The sequence below is a fragment of the Pan troglodytes genome, chromosome 13, assembly GCF_028858775.2.
Source record: "Pan troglodytes isolate AG18354 chromosome 13, NHGRI_mPanTro3-v2.0_pri, whole genome shotgun sequence".
NCBI lineage: Eukaryota > Metazoa > Chordata > Mammalia > Primates > Hominidae > Pan > Pan troglodytes.
In genome coordinates, this window is record NC_072411.2 from 31,614,556 (window position 1) to 31,630,644 (window position 16,089).

Sequence of the window (16,089 nt, forward strand, 5' to 3'; positions counted from 1 at the left end):
GCAGATAGATTCCAAAACAGACCAGTTTTTCCTGGAAATGAGAGATTCCAGTGTCCTGGAGTCCGTGTGATAAGCAAGCCCCTCTGCTTCAGCCCTTACAATGAAGTCACCTGAAGTAGCCTGTTGTTAACTGATCAGCTTCTTTCCTGTTACTGTTTTTTTGCCCCCACCTTACAAAACTCAGTGTTCCGTCATTGCCTGGAGCAGCTCTCATTCTGTTTTGTAGAATGGAGGCTGCCGCATTCACCAATCACAAATAAAAGCCAATTAGATCTGTAATGAAATTTGTTGCAATTTTGTCTTCTGTCAGAGTGGATTAATTTTGTAACAACAGAGGGCTGAGGAAGGAAGGATGGAGATTCGACTTTCACTGTTTCCCTGCTGTGCCTTCTGAGTTTTGTATCCTGTGTATTTATTCCCATTCCAGAAAATAAAATAAAATAGGAAACCAAGAAAGACATGAAGCATCCTGGGATGTGGTCTGCAGTCTCTCCCTGCCTGTGCTGGCCTTCGCCCCTTCTCTTTTTCAGCACTTCCTGCCCGTCCTCCCTGTCCTCTTCCCTCTCTCCCTCCTGGCCCTACCCAATGTTCCCAGCTTCCCAGCACAACGTGGCAGGTTGGAAGCCCCAGTGCATGGCCCCTGGGCAAACCCCTTTTCCACAACCTGTGGGACTCTGGGAGCCTGGGCGAGCCACTCAAGCTCTGTGGGACAGCTGTGAGCTTAGGGCAACTGGACCGACTTCTCAGGATTTTATTTCACGTGGGGAAATCTGCTGTCACCTCTACAGCCATCCATGTGTGGACGAGAGGGCTGGAAATGACCAGGGAGGTCTGAACATGCCCAGCCAGCCTCTTCTGCTCCCGGCACTGGGCTAGGCACGTGTCCCGGGAGCTGGGCTTGAAGTTCCCTTCTTTATCCACAGTGGGTCACCCTGAGGCCTGCAGGGAAAAACAGGCTGAGGGTGGGGTGCAGACAGACAGAGATCACCCTGAGGGAGCTCACGCTGCCCCCTCCATCCCCCAGCAGGGTGCCTAGCAGGCCACTCCTGGGACCCCAGGCCCAGATGCTGAATTCGAATCTGGGGTTCTGAGGTTGTCTATAGTGCCCCCAAGTGGAGAGCCGAGGCCAGTGGGTCCTCCCAGGAGGCATGGCCCTGCAGCCGGGTCACTGTAGACCACGCCTCCACATGGCCCGGGTCCTGGGCACCCTTTGCTCCTCTCTGGACCCCAGGCCCTCCTGACCACTCCCTGACCCCCTGGATTCCTGCCCTTCCCAGCGCCGTTGGGCCTGGCTGGGCTGTCCATCACCACGAGTCACCGCATCACAGCATGGCACAAGGGAGTGTTCTGTCTCTGCCAGGGGGGAGGCGGCTGGCACTCAGGCCAGAGTCGCCCTCCAGACACAAGGCTCATGGTCAACAAGAAATCAGAAAAGCACGCACAACCTTTTGACACTTCATTCTTTCAACAAGGATTTACGGAGTGGCTACTCCCTCAGGTGCAGCACAAAGCCCCAGGCTGGGGTTGAGTCAGGGCAGCCTCCCCCTGGGTGCTCAGCCTGCTGGAGGGCCACTTGTGGCTGGCACCCAAGGGTGCTCTGACATCTGGAGCCTGAAAGCAGGAAGGGCTGAGGGCTCTGAGGGGGGACTTCACTGCAGGAGCTCAGTGAGAGGTTCTGGAGCCTGAGGAAGAGCAGGGCCTTTGGAGCTGGGACGGGACAAAACCCATCACCTCACACACTAACTGTGGGCAAGTCACACCAGCACCCTGTGCCTCCATGTCCAGGTCTGAAAAATGGGGCTGACAACTGCATTGAGGTTGATGCAAGGATCAGGTAAGCGAATCTGGTGAAACTTGCCCCCAGCTCGGCTCAGTGATGCTGCTGTGGTCCTGTGTGTGAGTCTTGGGAGGAGGGCTCAGATGTGGCTCCACAGGGGCTCCAGATCTGGACGGGCCTGGTCAGAAGCCTTGCTGCACACTTTGGAACCTGTGATGTGCAGCCTGTGTCCTGCTCGCAGCAGGCCTCAGGGAGCCCTGGTGAGAGAGGGCCACCGGAGACCAAGCGTCAGGCAGTCAGGAGAGGCACTGACCAGCGTCCCCTGGTGGGAGGGCCACCCTCAGCTACAGATCCTGTGCTGCCTTCTTCTCGAGCCAGAGCAGCACAACTCACGCTCCTCTTGGTGGGAGCTCTGCATGAGATGGGATTTCCCTAGCAGTTTGCCTGCGACCTGACTGACCCCTTTTCCTGTGCTGATCTTTCCTCCAGAAACCCATTTCACGGCTGCCTGTGGAGCCCAATCCTGGCATCTTGCTGAGGTGTGCTGGTTGAGGTAGAAGCTAATCTTGGAGAATGTGGATGGCCCATCTGTCCCTGCACCTGCTGGCCTGACACTGGCCCAGGACGGATACCTGTCCCTCCTACAGACACCAGCCACCTTCTCCCTTCATGGTTCTGAATGTCGGGGTGCTGCACATGTGTTGTGACATTTTGGGGAGTGAGGTCCACAGCCCCATTCGAAGTTTTCCTGAAGGGGAATGGCGATCTGACAGCGTGGAGGGAGTGGAGTCAAAAGCCTTTGTTACTTGCAGGCAGAGCCGAGGAGAATCCATTGGCTTCTTCCCAAAAAGCATGTGGCCATCCATGGCTCTAGTTAGAGAGTACAAGCGGAGGGAAATCATTGTTTGTAGGGGATGATTTGTGACAAATAATCTAGCACTGCCCATCAACAAGGGTGGGAGGGTCCCGCCAGCCCTGGCAGGGCGAACAGGGATGCATGATGCTGGCTGGCTCACTCCTGTCATCCAGCACTTTGGGAGGCTGAGATTTTGAGACATTTTAGTTGAGGAGATTTTGAGACATTTTAGCTGAGGCAACATGGTGAAAACCCGTCTCTACAAAAAAATAGAAAAATTAGCCGGGCAAGGTGGCGCACGCCTGTAGGCCCAGCTACTTGGGAGGCTGAGGTGGGAGGACTGCTTGAGCCCAGGAAGTAGAGGCTGCAGTGAGCCAAGACTGTGCCACTGCACTCCCATTCCCACCTGGGCAACAAAGTGAGACCCTGTCTCAAAAAAAAAAAAAAAAAAAAAGCAGCAGCAGATGCTGGTGCCGTGCCTCTACACCTGCAGAATTATAAGCCAAATAAACTTCTTTACTTTATAAATGATCTGGTCACAGTTATCCTTTATAGCAACACAAAACAGTAATACAATGTTCCTGAGGGGACGCCCTTCAGGCCCTCAGCATGTTGTAGCCACCTGTCCTGGGGCAGCGAGTAGGCCAGACTGGGGCCAGATTCAGGCTGGTTCAGTGGGCCCTCCTAAGGTCGGCTCCCCCACCCGTCTCCCACCCTGAGCCTCACAGTCCTCACACAAGTTTGGATCATTATTCTAAAAGACATAATCCCAAACACTGGTCCCCAACATTGAAATACTGAAAGACGCAAATCTCTAAAGTTTCAAATCTCTAACATCTAAAGTCTTAAAAATCACAATCCCGGGATAGTTGCATCATGTTAGGTGGAGATACTGCCTTGCTTGGGGCTTTATTTGGAGACTGAAAATGGTTTAAGGGGATGCGGATGGATGCCAAGTTGACAAGGGGTGGACCTGTGGACTTCATTTTGGGTGTGAACTCGACTGGGTTAAGGGATACCTAGAGACCTGGGAGATCATTATTCTGGGCATGTCTGTGAGGTGTTTCCAGAGATTAGTGTGTGAATCTGAGGGGCCTAGGTGTGGAAGATCCACCCTCAATGTTGGTGGGCAGCATTCAATCTGCTGAGGCCCAGGGAGAACAAATAAAGAAGGCAAACTGGTCTCTCTCTCAGAGCTGGGACAGGCTTTTCTTCCACTGCCTTGACATCAGAGCTTCAGGCTCGCTGGCCTTTGGACTCCGGAACTTACACCCATGGCCCTCCTGGGTCCTGAGGCTTTCGTCCTGAGCCACCCTGCTCAGGACTGTGTGTGTAAGCATCGTGCGTGTGTATAAAAACGTCAAAACTTCCTCAATAAATGAAGAGATGTAATTTTTGTACATCTGCAATTGTGAGAGATGAAAGTTCTTGCCATCTCCGCTCTTTGGGCAACTGTGTGTGTGGTGGTGACGCATCATAGATTGACTTCGTCAAAAGACTTAGGTTGTTGGTCATGATATGACTGCAGGTATAAAGCGAGGTGCACACAATTACCAGGCATAGTGACATGCATGTATACATTTCCCATTTTGACCTATTTCTTTATGAATATAGTTTGTCTGCTAATAACTCACACCCGTGTAACTGTCTGTATACCTGTTTATGCTTCCAAAAATATGTATTATTGCCTATCTTATTGTGTGAAGTGGCTGATGTGTTCTGTTGTGTTTTTATGTTTCTCAAATAAATCCTTTTAAAATGTAAGTATCTTTTAAAAAATTAAAAAAAAAAATTTCCCAGAATTATATTTCCAGGATTTAGATCTTTTGGGATTGTGATTTTCAGATTTTAGAGTATAGTAATTTTAATATTTTGGATTCTCAACACTTGGGACTATGGCATTTGGGATTGCGTCTTTTGGGATTCACACACATCCCAGGCAGACTCATTGGCTCTCTGCTTCCCATTTACAATGTGCAGCTCTTTCTCCCCCTCAGTTTCAAGCCCTAGCCCCTCTCTCCAGCCCCTGCATGAGGAGCAGCTAGGTGGTTGCAGCTTCGCGCTGTCTTTGGCGGTGGGCTGCCTGAGCTGGTGGGTTCAGGCAAGGATGCCTCCACATGAACATGCTACCCTCTGCATGCCTGAGTCCTGCCACCCCCCACCCCCAACACAGTCCCCACATCAGGGACAAAAGATAGAGATTTGAGTCCTAGGCTCTCCTGAAAGTGGTCATGAAGACACATGCAGTTCCTGGTGCATGTGAGCCTGTCCTACAGATGGGGCTCAGCCATGGCTGGCCCAGAGGCCCCCACTTCTGGCTGGCCACAGAGGAGGCCCTCACGGGCCAGGAGGCTGCAGCGGCATTCTGGGGCACTTGCAGAGACCCCCCCTTCCTGCTGGCTGTTCAAAGTGAGGCCCAGGCTTTCTGGATGGTGGCCCTGGGAACTCCACTGGGCAGCAGGGGCTGACCGGGGCTCAGAGTCCAGCTGGCTGCCGTGTGCCACCTGCTCCACAGCCTCTGTGCTGAGCTGCAAGGGCTGGTCCTCCACAGAGGCCCAGGCCTGGACACCTAGCCCGGTGGGCTCCACCCTGAGCCAGCTCAGGTCCTGGACACGATCTCGACACCTCTGGTCCTGTGTGCTGGCTGAGTAGGGTAGGCCATGGATGGTGGTCATGCTGGGGGAGCTGCTGGACTGTTTCTTCTCCAGCATGTCAGGGCCCCTGGCCCAGCGCTGCCCAAAGAGCCCACTGCCCATGTCTTGCCTTGGAGGCCATGCGGCCGGGGGCTGGTCGTTTGAGCTGATCTTCAGGGCTGCCACACGGGCCACACAGCCTGCCAGCATGGGCTCTGCATCCAGAGTGTCACCCCCGTGACCTGGCCTCCAGGGGCCTCGGAAACACCCCAGGACCCCTGGTGGCCCAGGCTCCTTCTGGGAGCAGGGCCAGGCAGAAGGAACTGGGGCCTTATTTTTACCGGAAGTATCTGTTGTCGAAGTGGCTGCAGACTCCATAGAGGAGAACAAGCCTTCAGAGTGACCTCGTGTCTCTTCCTCTTGAGAGGCATCCCTGGACAGTGTGCCAGTCCCTTGTGTGGCCCCTCCGAGGGCCTTGCTCTCTCCGGCGAGCAGGCCTGTGGTGCCTGGGTGTGCCCACAGCTCCTGCCTGCAGGGTGCTGAGCAAACTGTCGCCCCCCCTGCATCTGAGGCCAGGCCCTCCCTGCCCCCCAGCTTCTCTGTGGGTGCCCTAGGGGCTCCCTGGGAACCAGGTGGAGCTGCAGGCTGCCCAGGGGTGGGTGGGGCATGGGGCGTGGGGCCTCGGCGCAGCCAGCTGACGATGCCCATGGTGATGGCGAGCTCAGTGTCACACAGCTTCAGCAGGCACTCCTTGCCCTTCCAGGAGCTCTGTAGGAAGCCCTGGCTGAGCAGGTCAGGGCCTGGTGCTGGGGCCAAGTTCTCCTCGGCCCCCACTCGGAAGCTGCATATGGACAGTGGCGTCCCCAGGGCCGGCCCTGACAGACTCTCAGACACGCACAGGTCATCATCTGGGCTGGGGCCAACAGGACCCTCGCTGGGGTCATGGAAGAGCTCGTAGAGGGCGTCCCCACTGTAGCTGTCCCGTGGGAAGGTGGCAGCAGGAGTGCCTGGGCTCTCAGCTTCCTTCTTGTCCTCCTCAAGGCCTGGCGAGAAGGAATCATAGTAGCCCTCGTCACTTGTGGACACGGATTCGGGCTGCTCGCTCTTGGGGGTGCCTGTGTCGATGGAACTGGCTTTGGAGCCGCTGCGAGGGTCCCTGCAGGGGCAGAGGGGCAGCTCAGCGAGCCCAGCTGTGTCCAGCCGGGGTTGGTCCCTGTCTGTCCCCTGGGGGCCTGAAAGCCACGGGCCTAGGAGGGCACGCTGCTGCTGACGCACTGAGCGATTCACACTGTCCCAGAACCTGGTGAAGTCAGAGGCTTCATTCTGGGCGGGCGAGGCCAGCTGCTCCACACTGCCCTGGAGAGGGCCCCTGGGAACCTTGCTCTCCAGGCCCTGAGCAGCCTGGGTTGGGCTCTCCGGGCCCTCGTTCAGCTCCAGGGATGGCACCGAGCTCTCATCTGCGAACACCTCCCCACAACCCGTGAGCGAGTCGAAGCTCTGGAGTGAAGCCACGTCCTCACACAGGGCCCTGCAGAGACCAAAGGATGCATCGGCCAGGAGCTCGCTGTCCAACAGGTCCTGGCACAGGCCGTCCAGCCCCGGCCCCTCACCCGGGGGGAGGAAGGCTTTGCTTCGCCGCCCCCCAGGGTCTGATGGGTCCCCTGGGGAGGGCAGGCTTTTCCCCTCGGCCGCCAGTGAGGCCAAATCCTCAGTCTTGTTTCTCCGAATGTGGAATAGGTTCCGAAAGCACTTCTTGGGCGTCTTCAGGGAAATCCTCTTCCTCGGGATGCTCTTGGCCACAGCCGGCACAAAGGGCATCTGGGGCACAAAGTGGCGGTAGTCGATCATGCGCCGGCTGCCCGGGGAGCCTGGGAAGCTTGCACTGCCCACCAGCTGCCCTGTGGCAGCCGTGGCCCTGCCTGCCCCAGACATGCTGTCGTGAGTCTTGCTCTTTCGCACCGGTTTGAAGGTGGCTCCACAGAGGGCTGCGGGTCCCCCTTTGGGGTCCAGCTGCGCCCCTTTGTTGGGGCATCTGTCGTATTCTTGGGCACTGGGGCTGGCTTGGGGGCCCTTCTCACTGTGGGGCCTCTGTTGCCCTCCTGGCAGGACTGACCAGGGGCCTGTCCCCTCCCTGGCTGCAGCCACGGCTGCTGGGTCTGGGGGTTTCTCGTGGGAAACCTGCAGGCTGGACTTGATGAAGGTCTTTCCTCTCTTCAGCTCCATGCTGCCAGTGCCCCAGCTGCTGTGGAGGAAAGCAGGAGGCACTCAGTATCATAGACGGGAGGGCCCTGGGCTCTGGAAGACCCTGCCTACCCCTCTCACACAGCTCACTCTCTGCAGGGGCCTCTGTCCCAGGAGATCCTCCTTGCAGATGGGGGAGAAAGATGGGAGCAGCCCTAACAGCACACAGTAGGAGCCAAAATGAGAGCTGCCTGGGGCCTGGTGACTGCTGCACCCATGAGTGCTTGACTCTCCCAATCCCCCTTTTAGCTCATTTGGCCCATTCAGACTCCCGTGTTCTGTGTAGAGTGCCCAGCGTTCTACAAACAGCTCCTTAGTGTATCCGTAGCATGTCCTTACGAGTGGGTGTCATGGCCCTTCTGAGTGGATGGGCGGAGGATCCAATTAGGGCAGTGGCCTCCTTCATCAGGCAGCTAAAGGGACACCCACACCTGCCTGCTTCCTGGGCTGAAGGCAGCTGGCCCTCAGCTGGGGCTATGGGCGTGTGCATATTGCAGACTCCAGGACTGTGTGCCTGTGCAGGGAGGCAAGACTCTATCTACAGATGCCATCAGGCAAGACACAGCCCAGAACCTCATGGTGCAAGAGCATGGACACAGAGGAACCAGAGCATCGTGGTGGGAGGCGAGCATGGGACACAGGGTGGGCAGGCAGAGCTGCAAGGGTAGGCAGCCACCACTTTTTGTGCACACATCACCGAGGCATACTGATGCCTGCAGTGCCATGCAGAGAAGGTTTCTGATGCCTGGTCTGAGTTCAATGGGAAAGGGTCCTGGGATCTGCCCTGGGCATGGAGGTAGACAGGTGGCAGCAGTGCTAGCCAATTGACTGTCCCGGCCCAGTTAGGGCATCCGGCCCTACACTGAGATCAGTGGGGAGCTACAGCCATCTTCCTGTGGGTGGGTAGGAGCAGGGACTTTAATGAAGTTGGCGGTCTAGGGCCACGCACCTGACCTCCGAGTGGAGGACAGAAAAAATGAATTGTGAGCAGAGAGGACTTGCCAGAGGCAGTCCAAATGGACTGAGGATGGGGAGCAAGGCAGATGGCGGCTGCAGGGGTAATGTAGGGTCTTCCAAAGGGAAGAATGCCAGGGTTCACCGACAGCAGGGATAGAGAAGCAGGCAGGGAGTTCTGAAGGCCAAGGCTTGGATCTACACCAACAGCGTGGGACAGCTCAAGGAGGGAAATGAGGGGAGGAGGAGGGAGCTGAGCCAAGGTGAAAGAAGAGCTAGGGTTTAGTTTTTAAACATGCTGCCTTGGGGTGTGTTGTGGAGACCTTCAGTACCCAGGAAGAGAGGGCAGACTGAGTCCCTCCCCTCTGTTCCCCTCACCATGTCCTCAGGCCCTGGACTCAGCCTGCTCCTATCACCCAAAATACCTCTGTCTGCCAGGGTCTCCACCTTTCTTGGTAGTGAGTGGCCTGACAGTCAGTCCTCTGTCAGTCTGGCCAGGAAGAGACTGCGGCTGGCTCCTTCGCCTCTCCATAAGGACTACACGGAGGCAACCCTGCACTCATCCCCCAGCTCCTGGCTGTGAGGAAGCCTGCAGCAGGCATGAACATGACCTGGGGCTCCGTCAGCCTGTGTGCCTTTCACACCCCACCCCAAGTAAGCTTTGCAGCTACCTGCCAGAGACCCTGAAATGCTTCTTCATGAGGACCCAGGGGGGCGAGGGACTGCCTCATAGCCCAGTGGGCACGTTGAGGCCAAGAAAATGGGAAGGGGTGGAAGAGCTGACACTGCAGGGGCTGGCATGGGCAAGCCGACCAGGCTCCACCCGCTCCCACCCAAGGGAAGTGCTTCCTCGGAAGCACCTCAGACTTTTGGTTGGAGGATGAGAAGAAGTAGGCACCATGCCAGGAGAGCCACAGAACCTGGGCTGGGCTCCAGCTGCAGCTCAGCTGTTGCTAGTGGCACCCTGGACAGAGGGAGACTGCCCTGAGCAGCCACACTGGCTTTTCTGCCTCATGCCAGATGGCGTATGCCTAAGCCTTTCCCACCCTGCAACTGCAGACTTTCTACTCTGCACAATCCTTTGCAGCCGTGATAAGGCCTCCGAAGCTCTGCTGGGCTTTGCTGCACACAGCACAGGGCTTACTCTCCAAGCTGTGGCTCAGATGACCCTGGCTGGAGTCTTGGTTACACCCACCTAACCAGGCGGACAGCTTGGCCCATAACTGTATGAGGGGCAAACTACTGTAACCCCCCTTTTACAAAGGATAAATTCTGATTCAGAAAAGTCAATGAACTGACCCAAGTCACACAGGTGTTAAGTGACAGAGTTGGGATCTGAACCCAGGTCTATCTGATTCTGAACCTGACAGTCTATAAACCGACAGCTCAGACTCTTTTGTGGGAAATCTAAAAGTAGAATAATAAATGTGTTTTCATGAAAAATATTGTAAAACACAATGAAAGTGAAGATTAAAAGCAAGAAGGGTAGCTCACACAGATTTAGAAAAATTATAATTGAAGGTAATAATAATGCCTATGGCAGGAAATTTTGGAAATATTCATTATGAGATCTCTATTTCCCTTATTCTTTTCTAAGTTTTGGGAAAATCTTTTGATTGACATTCTGTTGCATATAACTTCAGCCAGGCACAGCAAGGATTATTTCACCGTGTGCAGAATTTTGCAACTGCAAGAACAAAAATGTTTTATTTGATATAGATGTCTATAAATAAAACTACCAGTTTCTCGGTTCTCATAACAGTCAACTGATTTAAAATCATGAACAGTTGGAAATTTCACTCCACTCTGAACTTGAAAAATGATCCTTTAAAATAACTGTCATTGCTATAGATGGCTGGACTCAGTGACACTAACAATGCCAAGCCCATCTCCTGAGTTTATTGAGCACTTTGCATAGAGACAGGACAATAAGTGTAGGATACAGAATGAGGAACCAGAGGCTTAGCAATACTGGAGCATCCCATGAACTCTAGTCTGTGTTCGGTCCAGTCCAAATCCATATTAAAATGTTTTATCGGAACCTGTCTCTTTGGAAATGTGTGACCTATGATGGGGGTGGGAACTCCCTGGGTGGTTGGAGGGCCCACTGCTTGGCTGGAGGCAGACTGAGAAGTCAACTTCTGTGACAATTCTCTGGGGCAGAATGGGATTTATGTGGACAGCCAGATGCTGGCCTTGTCACTGCCTGAGGGCAGAGGCCAAATGTGTCCAGGTTCTCAGTTGCAAAAATGCACACTGTTTTGTAACCCTGTGGCTATAGACCCATCAGTGGAACCCCAGCAAGAAACATGACAGGTCCACTCCCACAAGTGCCACATCCCTCCCCCAAGGAGGGTTCAGACCCGTCCCTACCCTTCGGGTGCCTTCTTGTCTGCAGGGCTCAGCAACCACCAACTATTCATTCTGGTGCTTGATTGCACTCCCCAACGAGATTGAAAATTCTTTAAGGTCCAGGACTCCAACTATAGTAGGCGGTGAGCTATTACTTAGTTAAATGAACTATTTTATATTTGAGATATCTTAGTCAAATGTTTACACCTAAGTTCCCTAAACAGGATGCAGAGTCTGAGATTTTAATTCTGTGATACAGTTTATGTGAATCATTTTCTTCTCTCCTTCCTTCCTTCCTTCTTTCCTTCCTTCCTTCCCTCCCTCCTTCTTTCTTTCTCCTTCCTTCCTTCCTTTCCTTTCTCTCTCTCTCTTTCCTTCTTTCTTTTCTCGCTCTGTTACCCAGGCTTGAGTGCAGTGGTGTGATCTCGGCTCACTGCAACCTCCGCCTCCTGGGTTCAAGCGATTCCCCTGCTTCAGCCTCCTGACTAGCTGGGACTACAGGCACGCACCACCACACCCAGTTAATTTTTTTTTTTTCTTAATTTTAGTAGAGATGGGGTTTCATCATGTTGGCCAGGATGGTGGGTTTTTTGTTTTGTTTTGGTTTTTGATGGAATCTCGCTCTGTCGCCCAGGCTGGAGTGCAGTGGCATGATCTTGGCTCACTGCAAGCTCCAGCTCACGGGTTCACACCATTCTCCTGCCTCAGCCTCCTGAGTAGCTGGGACTACAGGCACCCGTCACCATGCCCGGCTAATTTTTTTTGTACTTTTAGTAGAGACGGGGTTTCACCGTCTTAGCCAGGATGGTCTTGATCTCCTCACCTCGTGATCCACCCGCCTCAGCCTCCCAAAGTGCTGGGATTACAGGCGTGAGCCACCGTGCCCAGCCGACCAGGATGGTCTTGATCTCCTGACCTCGTGATCCTCCCACCTAGGCCTCCCAAAGTACCAGGATTACAGGCATAAGCCACCGCTCCCGGCCTATGTGCATCATTTTTTAAGACAGTTCATTGACACCAGGACCCTGGGCTGAGTCTTTCATCTCTAAGACGAACTTGCAAGTTCCATGGGAACAGGGACCACACAATGTATTTACTTAATTAATTCTGTTACAGGGATGTGATATTTAAACCAAACTTAAAAGACAGAAGAGGACAGCCAGGCAAAAGACATTGGACACACATTCCAGGCAGAGAGAACACCCTTCAGAAAGGCCCCGAGGAGCAAGAGAAGTAGAATATTTAAGGATCTGAAAGCAGCTCAAGTGACCAGAGCAGCAAGCCAGAGGGATGAGGCCTGGAGATGGGCTGTACACACTGTACACACCACACCCGGCCTGAGGTCTCAGCGAGGGCCGTGCTTTTATCTGCAAGCCACAGGGAGCCAACCTTCCAGGGCAAGTGACAGGGGCCAATTCTCACTTTCAAAGATGCAGGTGAAAATGGACAGCGGAGACACAGAGGCGAGTTAGGAGCCCAAGCAGGGTTTAGGGGAGAGAAGGTGGTGGCAGAGACTCCTCTGTCTGTGCACCTCCCATCACAGTGTTTTACACGGCACACACAGACATTAATTTATTGCAAATTGGGCAAATGAAGTTATTCTACTGGTTGCTTTTCTACATGACCAACTCAGGCTTAGCTGCCCAGCTTTTTCTTTTTCCTTTGAGAAGGTAATTCCGTGGCTTTTTTTTTCCCTTTCTTAACCTGAAAGTGTCCCGGTGTTTGATTTCATGGAGCAAAATAAAAACCCTGGAGGAATACACATGCCACAGAAACGCCTTGAGACAAAAAAACGTTTGGCTAATAGTTTTGGTATTTTCTATGCCTTCCCCGGTATGCAGGAAAGTCACAGCAGTGTGATACAAAGGAGTGTATGGTGATTAAAAAAAAGCGCAGGCCCAGGGACCTCTGGAAACTGGGCTGGCGGCAGAGCTATGGGGCAATAGCGTTCTCAGTAGTAGGCTGCCTTGTCATGGGAGGGCTGGAGTGAGGGCCACTGTGCGGAGGAAAAGCGACCGTGCTCTGGGGTGGGGGTGGGAATGGGGAATAAAACAGAAATAGAATCTGCGGTGAGAGCACCACCAAGCCACCCAACCCCCACACTGGGGAGACAAAGGGCCCTCTGGGGAGGGAAGGTCCTGGCCCACCTCCTTGGAGGGCGCCTCTGGACGGTCCTGGCCTGCCCAGGGGCAAGGAGATGGGCCTCACAGCGATATTGGCTCTCCCTCAGCTCCTGCATCCGCCGGCGGAGGGTTTCTCCGCTTCCCTAGCCCAGACCTAAAAGGGTCACCGCTCCCAGGCCCCTGACTGCGCCGGGAACCGCTGGGTGGAGGGTGTCGACCCTGCTTCCTGCCCTCAGCCCGTCCATCGCGCCAGAGAATGCACCAAATTCCCCAATCCTTGCCCTCCCCGGGGGTCCACATCCGCGGGGCAGGACCAACGCAGCCTCTCGGGGCCTTGGCGACTTACCGCTGGGGGCCGGCAGTGCAGCAGGGCGCGGCCGCGACAGGCTCGGGCACCGCGTCGGAGCGCGAGCCGCGCTCAGCACCACGGTCAGCTCCCGGCGCCGCGCGCCGCGGCCGGGAGGGGGAGGCCCGGCGCCCGCACCCACCCACCGCGGCTCCAGGGGCCCCTCGGGGTCGGCGGGCAGGCGAGGGTTAAGCCGCCAGAGGCCAGCGGGAGGGGCGGGCCGGCGCTGGCGCGCAGGGGTGGCGAGGGGGCGCGCCGGCCGCGGTGGGGGCTGCTCCGCCAGGCTGCCGCCTCCCTGCGCCGCCGCTCGGGCCGCGCTCGGGCCGGCTTTGTCTGTTCGTATCGCCCCGTCTCTGTTTCTGGGTGTCTCTGCCTCCCACCCGGCTTCGGCTGTGCCTCCCTCAGGCGCAGTCGTCTCCCCTCGCCCCCGTGCGCACGGCGCCCCCGCCGCTGTCCCCTCTTCCGGGAGCGCACAGGTGTGGGAGCCCCTCCCCCTCAGCCCAGAGAGCCAGCCCAGCCCTGCCGACCGCAGCACTCTCGGAAGGGCTCGGCCACCCGGAGCCTCGTCACGAGTCTTACCCAGGGTTCGGAGCGGGCCTGCAAGAAGGGGCAGGCCAGGCTGGGGCTGCAAGGCAGGGTCTTCCCTTGGAGAAAGGACCTGACTCTATTATTAAGAGAACGAAAGAGGCACTTGCCCTACAGGCACTCACTGTGTGGGGTCTACTGGTGCTGTGCTCTGCCGCAGTCTTGGGGGAGGAGCAGAAATGCTGTGGGGACTCTGTCTCCGCAGAACTGAGGACGAGGGGTCTGCACGCGTGGTTCAGTGCCTGGGGCTGGGGTGGATTAAGTAACTCCAGGAAGGCTCAGGCAGCAGTGCCAGTAGTGTGGGGCGGGGTTGTGGGGAGGAGGGGGGAGCGGAAGCGCACAGTCGGTGCTGGGGAGAGGCTGATGCCAACAGGAGGCTCTCGGCCGTGGTGTGCCCAGGCGGGGCAGGACGGGAGGATGCAGGAGTCCCGGGTCCACGCTGAGGCTGAGGCTGAAGGGAAGGCAGAGCTCAGGTGGATGACGGAGGCCAGGCCTTTCCCTGAGCTTGGTGGGCTCCCTCCCAGTCACCTTGTCTGAGAACCCAGGACACAGAGTCCCCTTGCTTTGGACTGGTTTGGTTTGTCATTCCCCTTGACATCGCCTCGCCCCAGAGCCAAGAGGCCCCTTCATCCTCCAGCCAAGACCTTCCCCACCCTTGGGTGACCTACCCTCTTGCATTGTTTAGATTTGAGCCCTCTTTCTATGCAGCGACTAACTCAACGTGACCCCAGAGGCCCCCTCGCCCATGTTGTTGGTAGTCTCGACCTTTTTTGGCAGATCCTGGCTGTGGGAGTTCCCTGTCTTTCTCTTAGGTAGGACAGAAGGCAGTTTCTGCCTCGTTGCCACATACACCCCAAGTCAGGGGTAGGACTCCCGCAGACCCCACAGTCCTCCTCTTGTTAAAATTAGTAAGCATTAGCCTTCCTTATTAGGCTCTCCCCGCTTTTGCATTTAAGGATTTTTTAATGTGTCTTATAAAATCATGTAATTGTGAGGATAATTACAGATTCAGCTTCTTCCAGTGAGTGACAATTGCTCATTTTCGATGCTCACATGGTCATCGTTCGGCCAGTGCAAACTGTTCCAACCCTTCTACTTTGTCATTTCAGACAGTTTTCAAACACCCCTAACTTTTGGGTAACATGAAAATATATATTTCAAAATTTTTATTTCCCCAAGATGTGGGATCAAGTCTTCCCCAGGGACTCCTGGAAAAATCTTTTACACTAGGCTACCCAGTTCAGATACCACTGAATGATTTTTCTTAAATATTATTCTAATGTGAACTTACATTTTATTTTTACAATACACTGACTTACACGCCTGTAATCCCAGCACTTTGGGAGGGCCAGATGGGAGGATCACAAGGTCAGGAGATCAAGACCATCCTGGCTGGCCGGGCGCAGTGGCTCAAGCCTATAATCCCAGCACTTTGGGAGGCCAAGGTGGGTGGATCACGAGGTCAGGAGATCAAGACCATCCTGGCTAACATGGCAAAACCCCCTCTCTACTAAAAGTACAAAAAAAATGAGCCAGGCATGGTGGTGGGCGCCTGTAGTCCCAGCTACTCAGGAGGCTGAGGCAGGAGAATGGCGTGAACCCAGGAGGTGGAGCTTGCAGTGAGCCGAGATTGTGCCACTGCACTCCAGCCTGGGTGACAGAGCAAGACTCTGTCTCAAAAAAAAAAAAAAAAAAAACCACACACACAAAACACTGACTTAGATTTCTCATCTGTGTTTTTGAGCAGTGGCTGTAAACCTTTTCTTTTCTGGAACTAGCTTTCTGGTCACTTGGTTGTCCCCAGGGTCTCAGACCTTCTGGCCACACCACCCCTTGCTTTCTTAGCAGGCCAAAGAGTTGACTGTGGGCACAAATGAGTCGGCCATCCACTGTGCCAGTCAGATCAGCTGCATTTGTGGGGTACCATCAGACCTACTGCTTTGAGCTGTTTCTTTTTCTTTTAAAATTTTCAATATTTAAAAACTTTTTTCTTTCATATTTCCAAACAGTGAACAATTGGTTTCTTTTTCTTAAAAATTTTTTTATTTTATTTTTTGAGATGGAGTTTCACTCTTCTTGCCCAGGCTGGAGTTCAATGGTGTGATCTTGGCTCACTGCAACCTCCACCTCCCGGGTTCAAGTGATTCTCCTGCCTCAGCCTCCTGAGTAGCTGGGATTACAGGCATGCAGCACCACGCCTGGCTAATTTTGTATTTTTAGTA

General features: G+C 54.7%; 1 protein-coding gene across 5 annotated transcripts; it reads right to left on the reverse strand.

Moving 5' to 3' along the window:
• Positions 1 to 1,442: 1,442 nt before the first annotated feature.
• Positions 1,443 to 14,174, reverse strand: AMER3 (APC membrane recruitment protein 3). 5 transcript variants are annotated; one of them, XM_001144402.5, is made up of 2 exons: positions 13,993 to 14,174; positions 1,443 to 7,508 (listed from the first exon to the last, which is right to left on the reverse strand). In XM_001144402.5, the coding sequence occupies exon 2, from the start codon at positions 7,487 to 7,489 to the stop codon at positions 4,904 to 4,906; it is 2,586 nt and encodes an 861-aa protein (XP_001144402.2). In that variant the 5' UTR covers positions 7,490 to 7,508; positions 13,993 to 14,174; the 3' UTR covers positions 1,443 to 4,903. The 5 variants fall into 5 exon arrangements, with proteins under 5 accessions (XP_001144402.2, XP_009441573.2, XP_525917.3 ...); XM_009443298.4 differs by having other exon boundaries at positions 1,443 to 7,505; positions 13,862 to 14,174; XM_525917.7 differs by having other exon boundaries at positions 13,862 to 14,174.
• Positions 14,175 to 16,089: the final 1,915 nt, after the last annotated feature.

Coding starts and splice junctions, on each gene's coding strand:
- AMER3 (XM_001144402.5), bottom strand. CDS start 7,489: ATGGAGCTGAAGAGAGGAAAGACCTTCATCAAGTCCAGCCTGCAGGTT.